Genomic DNA, 22351 nt, shown 5'->3' with positions numbered 1-22351 from the left:
ACCTTCATTCCATTTCTTTTCCAGATGGGCCCAGTTGATGCTAAACAAAAGAGCAAATCTCGAACTGATGTGCATTGGATGTCAGAGAGTGGAATCATTGATATTTTTCTGCTGACAGGGCCTACACCTTTTGATGTCTTCAAGCAGTACTCATCTCTTACAGGTACCTGCATGTAGAAGAGCCCATTTCTTGTTCCATTATATTTTTTCCATCTCCTGTATCATTGCTATAAGTTAATATTTATTGTACACCAAATAGAATTCATAAACAACTTGCCCAAGCTTTTTAAGAAGCAAGCATTTCTCTTCCCACCCTCATTCTATTCAGCTTGGCTAAACATTGCACTGCAGCTAGAACTCTCCATTCTCTCATCCTTAATACTTGTTATCTGCCTCTTTGGAGCCTTTAACCCCTGGGCTTTCTCGACCTTCATCTCAGATTATCAGTATCCCAACCTTTTCTATGTTCTCTTTTTTATTAAAATATACCACTGACTTCAGCTCTAACGCATTTTATCTTTAAAGGACATACTCATTTCTGCACCTCAATTGGTGCAGAAAAAGCATTTGACAAAATTCAACACTATTTCATGAGAAAAGCACTCAGAAGACCCCAATAGAAGGAAACTTTCTCAACATGATAAAAGGCATTTATGAAAAATCCACAGCTAACATCATCATACTCAGTGGTGAAAAGCTACAAGCTTGCCCCTAAAATCAGAAACAAAATAAGGCTGCTCATTTTCACCACTGCTATTGAACAATGTGCTGGAAGTTCTGGCCAGAGCAATTACACTAGAAAAATAAATAAAAGGCATCCAAATTGTAAAGGAAGACGTAAAATTCTCTTTTTCCAGATAATGTGATCCTATATGTTAAAAAATCCCAAAGAATCCACACAAAAACTACTAAATCTAATAAGCAAGTTGACCAAAGTTGCAGTGTACATGATCAACATACAAAATCAGTTGTATGTGTTTTTTTAAATATATTTTATTTATTTCAGTGAGGAAAGGAGAGGGAGAGAGAGAGAGAAACATCAATGATGAGAGAGAATCATTGATTAGCTGCCTTCAGCGCATCCCCTACTGGGAATCAAACCACGACTTCCTGGTTCATAGGTCGACACTCAACCATTGAGCCATGCTGAGTAGGCAAAATCAGTTGTGTGATTTTACACACCAGCATTGAACAACTTAAAAAAGAAATTGAGAAAACAATTTCATTTACAATAACATTCAAAAGAATAAAATCACTTGGGAATAAATTTAATCAGAGATAAAAAAAACTTGTACACTAAGAAATATAAAATATTTCTTAAAAGAAATTAAAGAAAGCCTAAATAAATGGAAATATATCCCATGTTCATGAATTAGAAGACTTAACATCATTAAGATGGCAATAGTACTGAAAGCAATCTATAGATTCACTGCAATCCCTACCAAAATTCCAACAGCCATTTTTGAAGAAATGGAAAAGCTGATCTTCAAAGTCATATAGAATTGCAAAGAGCCCTGAATAGCCAAACAATCCTGAAAAAAAAAAAAGTTGGAGAACTCATACTTCCCGATTTCAAAAATGACTATAAGGTTAAAATAATCCAAATAGTATGTTACTGGAATATGGATAAGACATTTGGATCAGTGGAGTAGAATTAAAGGCTAGAAATAAACCCATACATCTCTGGCCAAGTGATTTTCAACACAGGTTCAAGACCATTCAATGTGGGAATGAATAGTCTCTTAAACACATGGTTCTGGGACAGTTAGATATCCACATGCAAAAGAATGAAGTTGGGTCCTAACCGGTTTGGCTCAGTGGATAGAGCATCAACCGGCAGACTCAAGGGTCCCAGGTTCAATTTTGGTCAAGGGCATGTACCTTGGTTGCAGGCACATACCCAGTAGGGAGTGTGCAGGAGGCAGCTGATCGATGTTTCTCTCTCATCGATGTTTCTAACTCTCTATCTCTCTTCCTTCTTCTCTGTAAAAATCAATAAAATATATTTTTTTTAAAAGAATGAAGTTGGAACCCTACCTCACACCATACACAAAAAAAGTAACTCAAAATGGACAGAAAAATGTCAGAGCTAACACCATAAAATTCTTAGAAGAAAATGGGTAAATCACCCGGCCAGCGTTGCTCAGTGGTTGAACATCAGCTATGAACCAGGAAGTCATGGTTGGATTCACAGTCAGGGCACATATCTGGGTTGCGGGCTTGATCCCCATTGTAGAGCAGGAGTCAGCTAATCAATGATTCTCTCTCATAATTGATGTTTCTATCTCGCTCTCCCTCTTTCTCTTTAAAATCAATAAAAAACAATATTTTTTTAAAAAGAAAATGGGTAACTCTTCATGACCTTGGATTTGGCAACAGATTCTTAGATATGACAACAAAATCATGAGCAAAAAAAAGAGATAAGTTGGACTTCATTAAAAGTTTTGAAGTGAAAAGGCAACCTATAGAATGAGAGAAAATGTTTGCAAATCATATATTTGATATTGAAAAGAAAACTATTACCTACAAAGGAGTTCCCATAAGGCTGACACCTGATTTCTCATCAGAAACTCTACAGGCCAGAAGGGAATGGCATGAAGTTCTCAAGGTAATGGAAAGCAAGGATCTGAGACCAAGATTACTATATTCAGCAAGGCTATCATGCAAAATAGATGGTTAAATAAAGAGCTTCCCAGAAAGGCTAAAGGAGTTCATCACAACCAAGCCAGCATTACAAGAAATGCTAAAGGGATTGCTGTAAAGGATTGCTGAGAGAAGAAACAAAGAGAGAAACCTAGCCGTACAGAATTAAAATGGCTATAAAGAAGGACCTCTCAATGATAACCCTAAATGTAAATAGATTAAATGCTCCAATCAAAAGGTGTAGTGTAGCTGAATGGATACAAAAACATGACCCGACTATATGCTGTCTACAAGAGAAAACAAAGACACACACAGGATGAAAGTGAAGGGATGGATAAATTTTTCCATGCAAATGGAAAAGGAAAAAAAAGCTGGAGTAGCAATACTCATATCCAACAAAATAAACTTTAAAAGCATCCTGCTAAGTGAAATAACCCAGTTGGAGAAAGATAAATATCATATAATCTCACTCATTTGTGAAATATAATGAACAACATAAACTGATGAACAAAAATAAAGCCAGAGGGGGAAAAATATACTAGAATATAATAGAAGTATTCCTGTTACTTGCAGCTTTTTAATATTTCCTACAACTTTTATGATATCATATTATGTTAGTACAGTTTTGGTGATATTATTATACTTAAAATCCTTTTATTCTTGAAATATTAATGTTTATGCATATAATATTATTATATGTAAGATAATTTTTCTTGAATAATTGGTGTTTATTGCATGTAACATTATATTTAAAATCGTTTTTCTTGAGCTATTAATGTTTTTTTAAAATATATTTTATTGATTTTTTTTTACAGAGAGAAAGGGAGAGAGATAGAGAGTCAGAAACATCAATGAGAGAGAAACATCGATCAGCTGCATCCTGCACACACACACACAGATACACACACACCCGCCCCAGGGATGTGCCCGCAACGAAGGTACATGCCCTTGACTGAAATCGAACCTGGGACCCTTGAGTCTGCAGGCTGACGCTCTATCCACTGAGCCAAACCGGTTAGGGTGAGCGATTAATGTTTATTACATGTAACATTACTATATTTAAGATAGTTTTTCTTAAAATATTAAGGTTTTGCCCTAACTGGTTTGGCTTAGTGGATAGAGCGTCGGCCTACAGACTGAAGGGTCCCAGATTCAATTCTGGTAAAGGGCATGTACCTTGGTTGCGGGCACGTCCCCAATGGGGGGTGTACAGGAGGCAGCTGATCAATGTCTCTCTCTTATTGATGTTTCTAGCTCTCTATCCCTCTCCCTTCCTCTCTGTAAAAAATCAATAAAAATATATTTTAAAAAATATTAAGGTTTATTGCATGTAACATTATTATATTTAAAATCATTTTTCTTGAAATTAAAAAAAAGATGAATGGATAAAAAAAGATGAATGGATAAACAAAATGTAATCCTATATAATAATAGAGGAATATGCAAATTGTCCAGGACGCCATAATGTCATGACCTCTCAGCAGGAGGCATGCATAGCAGGAGCCGGTGGCGGGGACTGTCATCACTAGTAGGGCCTCCGTGCTGCCTGGCCCAGGGGCGGCCCCTGGCAGAGGCGGCCCCCGGTGGAAGCGTGCGCAGGCCTGCCCAGCGCTGACGTGACACTGCCTGTGTGCGTCCCTGACCTGGGACATGGCGCTGCCTGCGTGTGTCCCCACCCAGTGCTGAGGTGAAGCTGCCTGCCTGTGTCCCGGCCAGGGACGTGATGCTGCCTGCGTGCATCCCTGCCCAGTTTATTAATAAATTTATATATTATTTTCATATACATTTTACTAATTTTCTTTTCTCTCTGACACTTCTATTATAGAGAAAGGGCAAATAGTAATATTAAAATATTTTCTCTAATTAATTCCCTTTTAATGTGCACGAATTTCATGCACCGGGCCACTAGTATATACATAAAATGGAATATTAGTCAGCCATAATAAGGAATGAAGTTCTGATACTTGCAACATGGATGAACCTTGAAAAAATTATGCAAAATGAAATAAGCCAGACACAAAAGGACAAATATTATATGATTCCACTTATAAGAAGTACCTACAATAGGCAAGTTTATAGAGACAGAAAGTAAATTAGCAGTTACCAAGGGCTGGAGGATGAAAGAGGTCAGTGATGGCGAACCTTTTGAGCTCGGCGTGTCAGCATTTTGAAAACCCTAACTTAACTCTGGTGCCATGTCACATACAGAACTTTTTTGATATTTGCAACCATAGTAAAACAAAGACTTATATTTTTGATATTTATTTTATATATTTAAATGCCATTTAACAAAGAAAAATCAACCAAAAAAATGTGTTCACGTGTCACTTCTGACACGCGTGTCATAGGTTCGCCATCACTGAAATAGGTAATGGAAAGTTGTTGCTTACTGGCTATAGAGTTTCTGTAACAATTTGACTGAAGAGGCAGGCATGTAAACGAACTGCTGTGCTCTGAGATATAAGTGCTATGTTAAAGGCATCAGCCTAGTGCTATGGAAATAAGAAGGGAATAAATTCTGCTATGAACATAGGGGTGCATGCATTCTTTCTGGTGTTTTGGGTTTCTTAGGATGTATTCCTAGAAGTGGGAGTCTAACTACCAAGCTGAGTGCTTGGATCCTGTCGGCGTTTAGAAAATGTTTTAACAAATACAGAATTATTGTGGTGGTAGTCGGCTCAGTTGTTATTGTCTTCTTTTAGGCACACAAGCCATGCCCCCTCTCTTCTCCTTGGGGTACCACCAGTGCCGCTGGAACTATGAAGATGAGCAGGATGTAAAAGCAGTGGATGCAGGATTTGACAAACATGACATTCCTTATGATGTCATGTGGCTGGACATAGAGCACACCGAGGGCAAAAGGTACTTCACCTGGGACAAGAAAAGATTCCCCAACCCCAAAAGGATGCAGGAGCTGCTCCGAAACAAAAAACGCAAGGTAGAATGAACCAACATTTCTGAACCTTTTAGTTACAAGCACATTTTAAAACCTGATTTGATACATAAGTGGAGAACTATCTGATTTTTAAAACGGCCATGAAAATAGTACCTTCAAATGCATTTTGAAACTGTGATAACAGAAAAGTAATGGTGAAAAGGTGGCAACACCATCCATCCCTGCGTTAGTTGTCTAGGTCTCCATAAGGATGAAGGGGCCTAGCATTCAGGCCAGTTATTATGGCCACCCATGTAATAGTGTGATGGATTCCCCTACCCATGCGAAATTTGGTTCTGATGTCGAGATTGATGACATCACACAGGTACCAAGATTAATTAGTCAAAGAACATATATTGATAACCCATAGACACAGACAACAGTATGTTGATGGCCAGAGGGAAAGGGGCAGCGGCTGGGTGGAGGTGGGCAAAGGAAGAAGGTCAGGTAATGGGGATATCTGTAATAGTGTCAACAAATAAAAATAAAGTTTAAAAAATAATAAGTAATTTAGAAATATTAATTAGTCACATAGTAAGGCATTCTGGGGGAGTAAGGCTGGCTCCCAAGATCATTTGAAATGGTCCTGAGAGAGCTGGGAAGGAGACCAGCTCAGCTTTTACCATGATTAGAGGCTTAGGCTGGGGTGAAGATCCCTGTGCACGGGCCAGGGCTTGTGTAGCTTGAACTTTCTGCTGGCACCAAAGCAGGGAGCATCAGGGCTTTCTTTGTCGGCAGGCACAGATGTAGGAAGAAAGGTCAGGGCGAGTGGTGGGCTTGAAAGCTCTTAACAGTCCATGAAAAACAGAGTTGATTTTTTATTACTCCATTTTTCCTGCATGCCTCCCTGATGGATTCCTCCTGTCAATCTGGCCAAGGAAAGAACTAAAACAGAAAATGGGGAAGGAAAAGGACACTGGAAAGTATATAATGCAAGGGTAGTGGTGGTAATAGCACTGGAAAATTAAATGTCAGTATGTATAATAGATTTAAATAGATATGAGGAAGGATGATTAGAAGGTTGTTCTAGTTAAATAAAATGGTTTTGAGGTTCGAGACGAGGTGTAAAGAATGGGTGTTAGCCCTGACTGGTTTGGCTCAGTGGATAGAGCGTCGGCCTGCGGACTGAAGGGTTCCAGGTTCGATTCCGGTCAGGGGCATGTACCTCGGTTGCGGGCACATCCCCAGCGGGAAGTGTGCAGGAGGCAGCTGATCGATGTTTCTCTCTCATCTATGTTTCTAACTCTCTATCCCTATCCCTTCCTTTCTGTAAAAAATCAATAAAATAGATTTTAAAAAAAAAAAAAAAAGAATGGGTGTTAGAGCCCTAGCTGGTTTGGCTCAGTGGATAGAGCATCGGCCTGTGGACCAAAGGGTCCTGGGTTTGATTCTGGTCAAGGGCACATACCTTGGTTGCAGACTCCCCCCCGGCCTGGGCCCAGGTCAGGGCGCATGAGGAGGTAACCAATCGATGTGTTTCTCTCACATCGATGTTTCTCTCTGTCTTTCTCTCTTCCACTCTAAAAATCAATGGAAAATATCCTCAGGTGAGAACTAACAACAACAACAAAAAAAAAACACACACACAAGCAAACAACCAAACAAAAGAATGGTGTTAGAAAGGCAACGAGAGGTGGTAGGAACACAGTTGTGATCACAGCTTTTCTCAGACTTACTTCCTCAATATGCCTATACCTTTGGGTTTTTAACATGCTGTTCTCCTATTTTCTTTAATGTTTGCTTTTGTCAGTGTTATGTTAGCTTCTACATGTCTAGGAATCAGAGACCTTGCTTATTTACTCTTTTATGTAGAGCACCCAGCACCGCAGACAGATAGAAGCTCAATGCTATTTTTAAAAAATTTATTGGTTAAGCAGCAATAACTATAAAAGAGCAATGGCCTGTTTTGACATCAATCTGTATTTCTGTAAGCACATAGAATACTTCACTGCTAGTAGTAGTTGTTTCTGAGTAAAATTTGAACCCAAGAACTATGATGAAAACATAGAAATGAATATATGGCTCATGTGAAACAAACCTTTATGTCCTCCTGATAGCTTGTGGTCATCAGTGACCCGCATATCAAGATTGATCCTGACTACTCAGTGTACGCTATGGCCAAAGAACAGGGCTACTTTGTGAGGAATCATGGAGGAGGAGACTTTGAAGGGATATGTTGGCCAGGTGAGATACTACTTTATACACCTATTTACCTTGTTTCGTCCCAACTAATGAAGGTTTCATAACCACTGTTCTTATTCCTTGTAGATATCTTTTGCTACATTTTAAGCTCCTTTAAGAAATGGTACTACCTTCTTTTATATCTTTCATAATACTGATACAGTGTACAATGTATCCATTTATCAGTCAATGGGTGAATAAAAAATAAGCAAACCTCTAGCATGCTATTTCTCTAAGCAAATAAAAATGAAAAACCAAGGAATGAGAAAAGGAGACAAAGAAAAAGAAAGAAAAAGGGCAACCTGGCTGGTATGGCTCATTGGTTGAGCATAGAACTATGAACCAGGAGGTCATGGTTCGATTCCCAGTCAGGACACGTGCCTGGGTTTCAGGCTTGATCCCCAACAGGGCGCATGCAGGAAGCTGCCCAGCAATGATTCTCTCTCATCATTGATGTTTCTATCTCTCCCTCTCCCTCTTCCTCTCTGAAATCAATAAAAAATACATTTTTTAAAAGAAAAAGGGCCCTGCAGTCTCTCCCCCTGCCATTCGTCTTTGCCCTGTTAGCCCAACCTTTTGACTTCCAGACTTTTGTGAGTGACCTCAGCTGCCTCTGGCAACTCTGGAAAATTCCTTTCAGAAATTATTAGTTTAAAGCCTTGGTAGAGGCTCCTTGAGCAAATCACTACTCTATCACAGCGTAGCACTCTATCATAACTCCTTGCACAGTACAGAAAACCCAGGAATGCCCCCCTTTTATCAGTGATCAACACTTCTCTGTTCTTTTTAAGGACAGGCGGGTCACTACAGACTACTTGCCATCCTTTGGGCTATGTCAGTGAAGGACAGGCTCCACCTTGATACTTGTTCATCGGCATGCCCCTGGGTTGAAAGGTCTAGTAGATTGTCACTGGAGTCCAGCATTACCTTCATTCGCTTCTCGCCAGACCATGCCTCTGTATCAGCTGATTTTTATGTTTGATGCCCATTGACTACCAAGCTTTCACATCTGATAGTCCTCCTTACAACACATCTTACCATGAGGACCACTGTTCCTAACAGGCTGTCTTCTCTTGTAACTCTACAGGTCTCTCCTCTTACCTGGATTTCACCAACCCCAAGGTCAGAGAGTGGTATTCAGGTCTTTTTGCTTTTTCTGTTTATCAGGTAAGTTTTTATTCATTTGCTCTTTCCTAGTTACTTGAAATGATGAAAGAATGAAAAGAAGTGATTGAATAGAATTATACTGCTTCATTGAGTAGCCCCTAATAAATAATGCTTGTATGAAAAGGGAAGGGTGGAATCACATTACAGACTTTGGTGGTGCTGGGAGAGATGCCATGTGTATTATTAAATGCAAAAAGCTATGATTTTGACCTCTAGTACAATATATCAAAGTACTTAATTATATAGATGTATTACATTTTCAAATTACTATATACTTTTTTATATAAAATAGCATTTTATAACTATTATTTAAAGGTGATGATATATGTGGAAATATCTTGCAAAGTATGTCATTAAAAGTAAGTTATAATAATAAATTGATTCCTAAATCTTATAAAATCCACTGAGAAAAAAGGAGAGGCCACATCTAGAGAACTGTTTTCAACCAATTGTGATGATGATAGTGATGTCTAATATAAATTTGAGTATTTTCTATGTGCCATAGTGTGCTAAACACTTTCTGTGCATATGCCATTTTTATCTTCACAATAACCCTCTGAAGTTAGAACTATAACTCTATTCCCACAGATGAGGAAATTGAGACATAAACAAATTTAAAAACCTGCTAAGTTCACCCATCTAGTAAGTGGCAGGCCCAAGATTTGAACTCAGTCCTTTTTGTTCCAAACCCAGCTCTTAACCATTCAATGCTAGTTTCTGAGCATCATGTATTAGGACACAGAAAATAACTAAGAGCAGTATGAACAACACTTGAACCACATGCTCATTCATTTCCCTGTTGTCTACAGCTTTCACATTACCAAAGCAGAGTTGAGTTACTGAAAAAGAGATCTTATGGCCCACAAAGTTAAAAAACTGGCTCTTTTCAGAAAAAGATTGCCAACCTTGCCCTAGAGGGTGCTAAAGAAGAAGAGTCAAGGTAGTTAAATATTGAAAACCATATAGCCTTGTTCGTAGACATACACATTTAGAAATAAAGGTAGAGTCAAAAGAAAACACATAAGCCTCCTTTAGGCATTTGGAAGACTGTCATATGGGTGAGGCAACAGATGTATTCTGTGGTATTCCAGAAATCAAGCTAGACCCTGTGAGAGAATGTTACCATTCATAAAATAATGGAATGAGCTGCCTGAGGGACTCCTTGTCACAGTAGCTATCAAGTCAAATGCTGAGAGACCAGGGATTCTATAAAGAGATTGTAAGACCATGACTAGATGACTCAATAGCCCCTTCTCACTCTATATTGACTAGTTGTATGTAGAATATAAACTATAGATCATACTAACAAGAAGGCATCTTAACTATAAAATTTTTCAAAGTATTCGAGGAAAAGCAGAATTTTATCATGTATAACTACAACTGCCCTTCTCTGAGTTAAGAGTTGTAGCAGATGATGGATGATATAGAGCTTAATTGTGATCGTTCACAACCTTTCCTGTGGGGGTTCTCCAGATAGACCTAGGAGGAGACTTGCTGGGCAATATGTATTTCACAGACAATAAAGCACAGCATTCTTTCATTCATCAACAAATACTTATTGAAAACCTTCTATGGTTCAAGTGTTTGGGATATATCAATGAACTCCCTGCCCAGAAGAGCTTTTTATTCTAGCAGTGGAGCTGAGGACAGAGCACAGATAATAAACATAATGAATAATAAATGAAATGGAGTAGGAAAGAGGAATAGGAGCAGCTGTCATATTAACATACTCACTATAGAAGTAGTACCTTGACCAAGATTTCTTTCCTAGGGATCTACTGACATCCTCTACATATGGAATGACATGAATGAGCCCTCGGTCTTTAGAGGGCCCGAGCAAACCATGCATAAGAATGCCATTCATCATGGCAACTGGGAGCACAGAGAACTTCACAACATCTATGGCTTTTATCAGGTAAGAGAGCCAAGAAGAAGCCAACTGTACCCATGTACCCTGCCTTTTGGGCTGAAAGTTGTTTCCTTTGTAATAGCCATACTATACTGTTCATTTCTCTTTGTGTGTCTTTTCTGCAATGAGTCTTACCAGGTTGCAGCCAATATAAGACTCATTTTTCCTTTTGTACCTTTGCCTTCTATAATGAACTTGATGAATTTATATTGTAAGATTAATGGTAACATAGAAACATCTTCCTTGACAGGAGCCATTAGTAAATGGTATTGGATGCTACCTCAAAACTTTTATTGAAGTAAACAAACCATGTGTAAATACATAAAGGCAATTAGGACAAATGTTTTGAAATTTCACAAATTTCTAAATACATTAAGTCTTACATTTATACCAGGGGAGTAAGATTTAGAACACACATACACAATTTCATAAGTATACTTTTTAAATGTAGAAAATCGTTCTTAAGTACTTAGCTTTCTCATATTGTCTTCCATTGGCCAATCACATCTAAAAGACCCAGGCATGTATAGAGATACTACTTGGTAGTCACTGGCCCTAATTTATACCTGTGGTTCTCTGTTATTTTCAGAATGTAACTGTTCTTATGGCCCTCCCACGAACTGGTATTTTCCAGTGGGAGCTGCTGGCTAGGTATAGCTTGGTTTTCTGTGTTTACTTCTCTAATAGCCTCTTGCTATAATTGCAGACGACTTTAGCAAATTTCCTTATGTAGGCCAGAGCCAGTCACTTAACCTCTCTGAATCTCAGTGTTTTTTTTTTCATTAATGAAGACTGTCTCAGAGGTTGTTGTGTAGATTATAAGAGAAAATCTTATAAAATGCCTGATAATAGTAAGCACCAAAAGGTTTGGTCTGGCCTGTGGGGATCAGGCTGAAATTGGGAGTCCAACATCCCAATTTTTGTAATAGTGTGTAGTAGTGCACAAAGTGGCAGACGGCCAGGCACCGTGCCGCTCCTGCTCATCCCGGCCCTGCTGCGCCTGATGTGGCTGCTGCTAGGTAGCGTGCTGCCACAGAGGCAGGAGAGGCTCACGCTGCCACAGCTGTGCTCGCCAGCCGTGAGCCCGGTGTCTGGTGCCTGTCAGTCAGCTGAGCAGTGCACCCGCTATGGTAACGCACTGACCACCACGGGGCAGCTCCTGCATTGAGCGTCTGCCCTCTGGTGGTCAGTGCGCATCATAGCAACCGGTCAAATGGTCATTCGGTTCTTTGGTCATTCGGTTGCTTAGGCTTTTATAATATACTAGAGTCCCAGTGCAAAAAATTCATGCACTTGTGAGGGGGGAGGGCCCCTCAGCCTAGCCTGTGCCCTCTCGCAGTCCGGGAGCCCTTGGGGGATGTCCAGCTCCCTGTGGAGAGTGGGCTTAAGCTGTCAGTCATACATCCCTAGCTCTGCTGCGGAGGCAGGAGAGGCTCCTGCCACCACTGCTGCATTTACCAGCCGTGAGCCGTCTTCTGGCTGAGCAGTGCTCCCCTGTGGGAGCACACTGACCACCAGGGGGCAGCTGCCCCTGGTGGCCAGCGCACGTCATAGCGACAGTTGTTCTGCTGTTCGGTCAATTTGCATATTAGCCTTTTATTATATAGGACTAGTGCCCCGGTGCACAGATTTGTGCACATTGAAAGGAAATTCATTAGAAGAAATATTTTAATATTGCCATTCGCATCTTGCTAATGAAAAGAAAATAGGAGTCTACCGAGTCTCCTATCTACCTACTCCAGGACTTCTGATGAGGCATGGGAAATGAGATGAGGTAGGGAAAATGCATGACAAACATTGGGTTAAACTGTAAAATGTTTGCACTTGGCTATAAGGCAAGTCGGGTTCCTGGGCTAAAGAAACTCCAAGGATGCTAGTCTCTAGGGAGAGGAAGTCGGGCATTGCTGTGTGATGTCATTAACTGGCAACACAGCCACTGTTTCTGGGCTGGGCTGTCGGCTGCATTTTGTGCCATGGGTCTTGGCAGCATTGGCTGTGATTTGGTGAGGTGTTGCTCTGGGTTGGTGGCGGGGTCTGTGTCCCACTTGGGGGAAGCCGAGGGTTGGTTTGTTAGCGCCAGGTCTGTGGTGCCATTTATTTTTAAAAGGCCAGTGCATGTTATGGCAGCTCCTGCATTTAGCATCTGCTCCCTGGTGGTCAGTGCACATCATAGCTACCAGTCAGACGGACACTTAGCCTTTTATATATATAGATAATTTCATTGCTATTTTAATCAAATAAATTTTTCATTATTTTAATAAGGGAATTTAGAATAGTTTCATTATATCATAAAAATTGTTTGATGGATTTATTTTAATATTTCCCATTTCATATTCCCACCTACTGTTTGTTTTTTACATGTTAAGTAGTTTCTTGGGGATGTCTACACAATGCCCTAGACCAATCATCTGTTTGACATTTTTCTCCTTTGACTTTATAGCAAAAGGCTACTGCAGAAGGACTGATACAACGATCTAGGGGAAAGGAGAGACCCTTTGTTCTTACACGCTCTTTCTTTGCTGGATCACAAAAGTATGGTAAGAAATGGCTCATACGATCAGACTTAAAAACACAAGTCTTTATAGAGCTATTAATGCCTTCCTTTTCAGTAGCCATTAGGCAGGCCTTAGATGTGCCCTGAAGTATGTATTTTTGTCCTATGATCAGAGTAAACCAATTTTAATAAAGTTTAATTACTCATTTCCCACTGAAAAAATGGCCACTTAATTTTTGGGTGAATGACTTCAGAGTATCTGTTTGCGGGAATGGTGATCTCTGATCCTGTCTCTTTGATTTATCAAAACCAGGGAAAATACACTTCTAACACATTCCTTCAACCACCTGTTTCACTCAGCAATATGCCTTAAAATAGACCTAGCTGTGGCTTATGGTCAGGGTCATCTATAACTGGATCTGGTTTACTAGCTAATGCAGATCTAGTTCAACTTTACCACGCTGTGGCAGGAAGGCTATCTTAAGTCCCCAGGCACAAATAACTGGGAGCTTAGGTTCCTGTTTGAAGAATCCAGCCTTTACTGTACATAGCCATTACTAGGCCTCCTACTCCACCCCTGAAAACCAGCCCCTGTGGTACTCAAGAAAAGGCTAAAATATTGTCACCTTAAGCAGAATTCATGTACAGATTTGCTCACCACAGTATTAGTTCTTGAAACAAAAAAAGAAAAAATCCAAATATGTAAGGGAATAGTTATAAAACTATAGTATATTTATATGTTAGACTGTCATAAAGTTATTTAAAATAGCCTTAATTGCATGAGAAAATGTTTGCCATCATGATAAAAAAAAAAGCCTAAATATATTTATATGTCATCTTTATTTTGTGTGTGTGTGTGTGTGTGTGTGTGTGTGTGTATCTACTAGAAGCCTGGTGCACAAAATTTGTGCGCTGGGGATGGGGGATCCCTCAGCATGGCCTGCACCCACTCGCACTCCAGAACCCCTCAGGGGATGTCCACCTGCTGGCTTAGTCCCGATCCCCCTGGGGGTCGAGCCTAAGCCAGCAGTCAGACATTCCTCTCACAGTCCGGGGCTCTCACAGTCTGGCTTCTGGCTGAGTGGTGCTCCCCCTATGGGAGCGCACTGACCACTAGGGGGCAGCTCCTGTGTTGAGCATCTGCCCCCTGGTGTTCAGTGCGCATCATAGCAACCAGTCATTCCACCAGTTGTTTCACCATTTAGTCCATTTATATATTAGGGTTTTATTATATAGGATATATATAAAAGCTTAAGCAACTGGTTGAGTACTCAACCACTTGACCTATCGACTGTTAGCTATGATGTGCACTTACCACCAGGGGGCAGACTCTCAACGCAGGAGCTGCCCCGTGGTGGTCAATGCATTCCCACAGTGGCTGGCGAGCACAGCTGCAGCAGTGCGAGCCTCTCCCGCCTCTGTGGCAGCACTACCAAGTGGCAGCTGATGCAGTGGGGCAGGAATGAGCAGGAGCAGGGCGGTGCCCAGCTGGGCTCAGGCTCCTGCCTGGCTGCCAGTTTCGGCCTGATCCCCGTAGGCCTGGGGGAATCAGGCTGAAACTGGCTTTCTGACATCCCCCAAGGGGTCCCGGATGCAAGAGGGCACAGGCCAGGCCAAGGGACCCCACCAGTGTATGGTCGGCACCGGGGAGGGACCGTGGGAGAGCTCCAGGGTGTGTCTGGCCCATCTCAACCAGTCCCGATCGGCCAGACCCCAGCAGCAAGAAAAGATGAGGTTGGAGTGTCTGCCCCCTAGTGGTCATTGTGCGTCATAGCAACTGGTCGAACAGTCCAAAAGTTGGATACTTAGTATATTAGGCTTTTATTATATAGGATTCTAGAAAAGACTACTTTAATAGTCATAGAAATCAAATCAATGGTTGGGTAAGGTGGGGGTAATTGGCTGAAAAGATGGAAACTTTCGCTGTTATGGAAATGTTCTATACCCTGCTTGTGGTGATGGTTACATGGTGCACACATTTTAAAAACTCATCAAACTCTTCGCTTTAAAATATGTGCTTTTATTGTTTGTAAATTATATCTTTTTAAAAATAAATATTTTATTGATTTTTTTTTTTTACAGAGAGGAAGGGAGAGGGATAGAGAGTCAGAAACATCAATGAGAGAGAGAGAGAAACATTGATCAGCTGCCTCCTGCACACCCCCCACTGGGGATGTTGCCTGCAACCAAGGTACATGCCTTTGACCGGAATCGAACCTGGGACCCTTCAGTTCTCAAGCCGACTCTCTATCCACTGAGCCAAACCGGTTAGAGCATGTAAATTATATCTTAGTAAAGTTGATTTTTTAAATGTTCCTCCTAAAATCAGACTTCAGTTAGACTTCAAAATAAGTGATTTCAGAATATTTTTGCAATTTCTTTTGTTGATTTTAATAACTTTTTCACATTAGAAAATTAATATATTTTCATTCTGGAAGGCCAGAATGTGTATATTTTAAGGTAAGGAAGAAATGCATTCCTTTATATTAATTTTGTCTATTACAAATAAGGAATCTAAACATGAAATCAAGGGCATGGGCTGATTGGTGATTTTTTTTAAAAAATACCTTGTTACCGGTGTCCAAAGGTGCTGTGTGGACAGGCGACAACAGAGCAAAATGGAGTTACCTGAAAATTTCGATCCCTATGTTACTCACTCTCAGCGTTACTGGGATCTCTTTTTGTGGAGGTAAGGTGATATTCTCAGGCTTGAAGTGAGAGAAAATAAAAACTGAGGGTGTTTTTGTCAAAGCTGGTCACAAATCCCTTCTCATTGGCTGTTTTGGATAGGGATAAACGCCGGAAAGAAAAGATGAGGAAAGTGAAGGGGGGATTAGAGAGGAGAGAAAGGGTAGCTCCAGAGCTGTTTTGTGTCTTATCTGAATTGAGGACATAAAGGCAGGAGTGGGGCTAGAGTGCTGCTTTCCCTCATTCTCTTACTGCTTCCTCAGCCACTCTTGGTAACTGAGTTTCTCGTCCTGAAACATGCCTTTCTTCTTGAACAAAAAATGAAAAGAACTACAAAGAATTTTGCAAATAATAAATCAGTCTTACAGAAATCATTTTTACTCTGCGAGTTTAAAATTCTGTGACATGTTTCTACTGTTAAAAAAAAAAAAAGATATGCTCTTGGGAAAGATAAATTTAGTTAAAATAAGATTCTCTAGTGTGCCACCTTCCCAAATCCTAATAATTCTCTGCAGATGAGAGATCTCAGTATGGAAGGTGCTCAGCATGACCATAGATCCAGCTGCTCCTTCTTTTCTCTAGGAATAGAAGTGACTTACTATCACTTTTTGATACATGTGTTTTTATGGCATTGGTCCATACAAGGAATATGTATCCTGCTTAAGGACTAACCATGAAATTCTACTTAAACCTCTCATTCTCATTATCTGTTTCTCTTTAGCTATTTCTATAATAAATGTTCCTCCTAAAATCATACTTCAGTTAGACTTCAAAAATAAGTGTAATTTTTATCTTGCCCTAGCTGTTGCTTTCAAAGGAAGTCAGTTGCCAGCCCTCCACTGCCACCCACCCCTAAATACAGACATGGACTCCGACAGACATTTTGCAATTTCTGGGTTACCTGGGTTCAGGAACATACCTGAAAGTTGATCTTGCAGTAAAGCCTCTGACCTTTGACAAGAATAGAATATAAAAGAGCATACTATCAGATCCCCAACAGGCAGAGTTTTTTACTGTGTGCTCCCTAATTTGAGGCCACAGTGTCATTTTGAGTGCATACACAACACCTTTCTTCTGTCTGTCTTCAAAGCCTTATTTTACTTGAGCGCATCATTTATTAGAGCCTGGTTGCCTCACAAGTCTTTCTTTTTTTAATCCTCACCAAAGGATATTTTTTCCCATTGCTTTTCAGAGAGAGAGAGAGAGAGAGAGAGAGAGAGAGAGAGAGAGAGAGAGAGAGAGAAGAGAGAGAGAGAAAGTAAAAGGGAGGGAGAGAGAAAAACTTTAATGTAAGAGAGACACATGGATTGGTTGCCTCCCGCATGCTCCCCAACCAAAGGGTGGAGAGCAAACCCCCAACCCAGATACATGCCCTTGACCAGGAATCGAATCCACAACCCTTCAGTACTCTAAGCACTGAGCCTCATTGGCCAGGGCTCACAAACCTTTCTTTGACTAATGAATCAGCTGATGTTGGCGGCTTCGTGGGGGATCCAGAGGCGGAGCTGCTAGTGCGTTGGTACCAGGCCGGAGCCTACCAGCCCTTCTTTCGTGGCCATTCCACCATAAACAGCAAGCGACGGGAACCCTGGCTCTTTGGGAAGGAGCACACCCAGCTCATCAGAGAAGCCATCAGAGAGCGTTACACCCTCCTGCCCTATTGGTATTGTCTGTTCTACTGTGCACACGTGACTGCCGAACCCATCATGAGGTAAATAGTCTTCACCTGTCGGAGGCCCCAGCAAACAATCTAACCAACCACTGGGGAACGGAGTAATTACACAGTGACATCAAGAGAACAGGTGAAGGAGAGCCATGTGTTTAATCATGTCCTCAGCTTATGTGAGCAGGGTGCTGGCAGTGGAGGTAGCAGAAGATAACTCTGTGATTCAAGTGTTAATATTTGATATGGGACAGAAATAGAGCTTTTTCAAAGAAAAATGAAATGACTTTGTAACTGAATTCATTCAGTATTTAACCCACAAGCATCCTCTTATGAAGAACATTATTCTGCCAGTCTTAAGCTCTATCTCACCCTTGGAACTAAACTGTTCCAAGTCTGAGGTAACCATTTTTTCTGATGTATAAATTATATTCTGATTGTATTTTTTTAAACTAGAGGAGGAATCACACAGAGACATACTAAGACTCCTGGATCCTCCGTTCCTAAACCTGGCTCAGATCAGAATCATCTGGGAGCTTCTTAAAAAACACAGATTCTGCCCTAACCGGTTTGGCTTAGTGGATAGAGCGTCGGCCTGCGGACTGAAGGGTCCCAGGTTCGATTCCGGTCAAGGGCATGTACCTTGGTTGCAGGCACATCCCCAGTAGGAGGTGTGCAGGAGGCAGCTGATCAATGTTTCTCTCTCATCGATGTTTCTAACTCTCTATTTCTCTCCCTTCCTCTCTGTAAAAAAAAAAAATCAATAAAATGTATTTTTAAAAAAACGCACACACACAAATTCTAAGGCCACACCTCCAGACCTACTAGGAATCTCTTTGGGAAGGTTCCAGGGATCTATATTTGTTAGAAAATTTGCTGGTGATTCTAGACATCAGCCAGCTTTAGAGACCACTGCTTTGTTACCATTAGGAAAGGGAATACATTATTACAAAGGCTAGTGAACAAACTAAAAGTAAGTCTCTTGTTTAAAAATATCATTTCCTGCCGAAACCGGTTTGGCTCAGTGGATGGAGCGTCGGCCTGCGGACTGAAGGGTCCCGGGTTCGATTCCGGTCAAGGGCATGTACCTTGGTTGCGGGCACATCCCCAGTGGGGAGTGTGCAGGAGGCAGCTGGTCGATGTTTCTCTCTCATCGATGTTTCTAACTCTCTATCTCTCTCCTTTCCTCTCTGTGGAAACTCAATAAAATATATTTTTAAAAAAATATCATTTCCTCATGAAATTGAAAAATATTATTAGAACCATTAAGTTAATATTCAGATACATAGATATTGAAAATTTTCTTTATAAGCCCAAATGTCTTCTAGGTCGTTGTGTGCAACAATAACAATAAAACAAAAACCACACAACAGTTTCTCAAACCTCTAAAAATGTTGCCAGTTTGAAAACAAGAAAAAACAGTTCTTCTCATTTGAATAGGTAATGATTAAGGATGCATGAAAGACAGTGACAGCATAAAGAAATGGCACAGAATTTATATCATTATAAAATGATTTTACAAACATTTAATTTGTTTACACCAAACGTGTTAGCCATTTGGACTTCTGATTCTGCCTGTCAAACTAGTATTTATTTCTAGTTCAACAATCAGAAGGAAAAATAGCAGGTACCAGATTTCTCAATCTTTCATTTAAACGTTTAAGCTAATTGATAGCTCTTTTACATAATAAAAATAGGAGTAATCATAGCAATTGCTCATAAAATCTTGAAACAGATGAAAAGAGACTTGGCCCTGGCTTTTTCTAATTTCCTTTGAATGGTTACAAAACTGAAAGTATTAGTGATTGAATTGTAAAAAGAATCTAATGTTAAAGAAAGAATTTTTTTTTTTCTTACCCCAGGCCTCTGTGGGTAGAGTTCCCTGATGAATTAGAGACTTTCGGTGTGGAAGATGAATACATGCTGGGTAAGCATTTCTTGATTAATTATAATTATGATAAATATTGTAATCATGTTCTTGTTATACTTTCTAGTGTAAGAGCACTAAAATAAATCCCTAATTTCAAGAAAACCAAAAAATAAAAGAAATTTCATCACCAAGATTTTTAGTGCTAAGTGGAATCATAGCTATTCTGTTGTCATGTAGCACATCTCATATTAACTTTAAATAAATCCATCCTATTTGTGAATGCAATTGGTATCTTGTTCTGGGTCCACTCCTTTAACCACCAAATCTAGAACATGGGAGTCTATCATCTTGGCAATAAGCTTCAAAAAGCCAGGCTCAACAGAATTGCCAAAAAGATGGAACAAGAGAATGGAAACCCCAAAATGTAAAACATCTTGCTCTTTAGGTCTCCACTCATCCTTAGTTCTCAGTTGAAATAGCAACTTTCTTGGAGTAAAATTTCCTGACCAAAATTGCTTCCTAAGACCTAGTTCCACCTACTTAAATTCAAGTCAATCCCTCCTATTACATAACTTTTATTTTATTTTTACTCTGCCTTTTTGGTATCCATCTGAACTCTAATTAGTTTGTAATTACTTACTTAATACCTGTCTTCATTGACTGTAAACTCCGTGAGGGCAGGGACCATGTCTGCCTTATTTGTCACTATATCCCCAGAGCTCAGCACAGTGCCTAGTACTCAGTAGGCACTCTAAATATTTGTTGAATTAAAGAGTGGATTTATAGCCCTGGCTGGTTTGGCTCAGTGGCTAGAGTCGGCCTGCAGACTGAAGGGTCCCAGGTTCGATTCCGGTCAAGGGCACATGCCTGGGTTGTGGGCTTGATCCCCAGTTGGGGGTGTGCAGGAGGCAACCGATCAATGATTCTCTCTCATCATTGATGTTTCTATCTTTCTCTCTCTCACCTTTCCTCTCGAGAAAATAAATAAACAAACAAATAAATAAGAGAATAAATAAGTGAATTCATAAATGGATGAATTTTATACATATGTGATAGTAAGGCCAAAACAAAATTGATAATGCAGATGGTGTTTAGGAGAATTTTAGCCTTCCCGGTGCATATGGTTCAGATGTCAACCATGGTGTTGCTCCATCTGGTCTAGCTGCTTTTCTGGCCTGGAGCTGAAACACACTGAGGCCTAAATGTCATCTCTAGATTGACCAAAACTCTGTCCTGTAGTCAAGGAAGAAGATCTGAATGTCCATGCTGACCACACTTCTAGATAATAATTGTAGGCTCACCATCACCAACATCACTTATAGCAAACAATGAGGCACTTGGGCAAGTGCGATGGTGCTTTCAAATTACTGACATACTAGCAGTTTTGTCACTGGAAAGGCACCAGGTCCAGAGAGGGACTGCCTCGGGCTGGCCTATAGTGTGTGGAAAGATTTCAGCTGAGTCTAGGTGATTTTGAGAGTATGTTTATTAAATTTGGTGACAGTGAAACAAAGGAAGGGCTTAGGATAGAAGAAGCAACAGTAGATGGTGCTCTGCTTTAGCTCTCTAGAGACGTTATAGGAAAAAAGTGAGCCATGCTGGGCAACGTGGACTCACTGAGAAGTAAAAGTCAGTGACAGAGTGAGCCAAGATGAAGCTGCTGTTACCTCACTGAAAAGTCCGAGAAAGGGGGGCCTTGGAGACAGGCTCAGGGGGGTTACCCCAAGATGAGTTGCTGCTGTCCATTGCTCTCCTGGTTGCAAGTCTTGCCAGGATCCTTAGAACTTAGGAGAAAGAGAGCAGAGATATATGCCTGAGAAAGAAAAAGGGAAGAAAGGTGTGGGCTCCCTCTGGGCTGTCTTCCTTTACCTTAAGAAGATTTATCTGTTTCCTAAAGGTAAATTTCTGGGGAGGTCTCAGGAGAGGATCTCAATAGACTATTCATTGGCTTTCCAGGTGTGTCATTTCAGGGTCATGTTTTCCACTGATTGGTCAGAGCTAAGAGAGGGGGTCATTAGTCATTGCATCTGGTTCTGATATCAACCACAGTGTTGCTCCATCTGGTTTTGCTGCTTTTCTAGCCCGGAGCTGAAACATACTGAGGCCTAAATGTCACCTCTAGATTGACCAAAACTCTGTCCTGTAGTCAACAGACCCGAACTTTGTTCCTAAGATTTTATGATGTGGGTCAGATCTTCCTTGTCCTGAGGGCCCAATGCTTAAGGGTGTGGTCATGCAAGGGAATCCTATGAGGCCATTCTCCTGCCCTCTTCTTCTCCCTCTAAGGATGTCTAAAACCACTTGACTAGCTAGCAATATGCCAAGGGAGGAAAGGTCAGAGGAGGGTTTGAATCAGATGGCCATCGATATGAATGTTCAGGGGATGTAAACCACATGACTAGGGAGGAAAGGGGGGAGGTCCTTGTTTTCTCAGTTTTGCCCATGGCTAGGCACCTGGAGCTTTCACCCTGGTGACCTTCTGTACCTTGCCCATCGTCCATGCTCTGCTATGTTTGTCCAACTACTTGCCACAGTGATGCACAAAAAGAGACTGTGGGTCCCTCCCTAGAACTTCAATATACTGTAAGTGGATTGATGACAGGCAATAATAGTCACCTCTGTGAGCACCTATCCTTGTTCTAGCAATGCATCTCTCTGATGAATCATAGGTTCACCTCACCAAGGTCTCTACCTTTAAGAAGTTCACAGTCTAGTGGTCCTTAAAACCACAAAAGCACTCAATTAAAAGGAAAGGATGTTTTCAGACTTTGTTTTCAACTTTATTTCTTCTCCATTTTTCA

The 22351-nt window shown here is 40.6% G+C and overlaps 1 protein-coding gene across 6 annotated transcripts in view; it reads left to right on the top strand.

Moving 5' to 3' along the window:
• The window catches only part of GANC (glucosidase alpha, neutral C), a 77479-nt gene that overhangs the window by 36772 nt on the left and 18356 nt on the right, over window positions 1–22351 (top strand). For 5 of the 6 annotated variants that reach the window (XR_009453832.1, XR_009453838.1, XM_059704273.1 and 2 more), the window contains 9 exons: window positions 25–163; window positions 5346–5581; window positions 7636–7762; window positions 8847–8926; window positions 10698–10841; window positions 13276–13372; window positions 15917–16018; window positions 17485–17728; window positions 19543–19607. Coding sequence is in view for 4 of the 6 variants with exons in the window: in XM_059704273.1 (XP_059560256.1) it covers window positions 25–163; window positions 5346–5581; window positions 7636–7762; window positions 8847–8926; window positions 10698–10841; window positions 13276–13372; window positions 15917–16018; window positions 17485–17728; window positions 19543–19607 (1234 nt within the window). In the remaining 2 variants the exon portion in view is untranslated. Of the gene's footprint in view, window positions 1–24; window positions 164–2340; window positions 3231–5345; window positions 5582–7635; window positions 7763–8846; window positions 8927–10697; window positions 10842–13275; window positions 13373–15916; window positions 16019–17484; window positions 17729–19542; window positions 19608–22351 lie in introns of those variants that run through there. The other variant, XM_059704298.1, reaches the window with a different exon arrangement.

This window comes from Myotis daubentonii, chromosome 1, assembly GCF_963259705.1.
Source record: "Myotis daubentonii chromosome 1, mMyoDau2.1, whole genome shotgun sequence".
Lineage (NCBI taxonomy): Eukaryota > Metazoa > Chordata > Mammalia > Chiroptera > Vespertilionidae > Myotis > Myotis daubentonii.
This window is presented reverse-complemented; position numbering and strand designations above follow the sequence as displayed.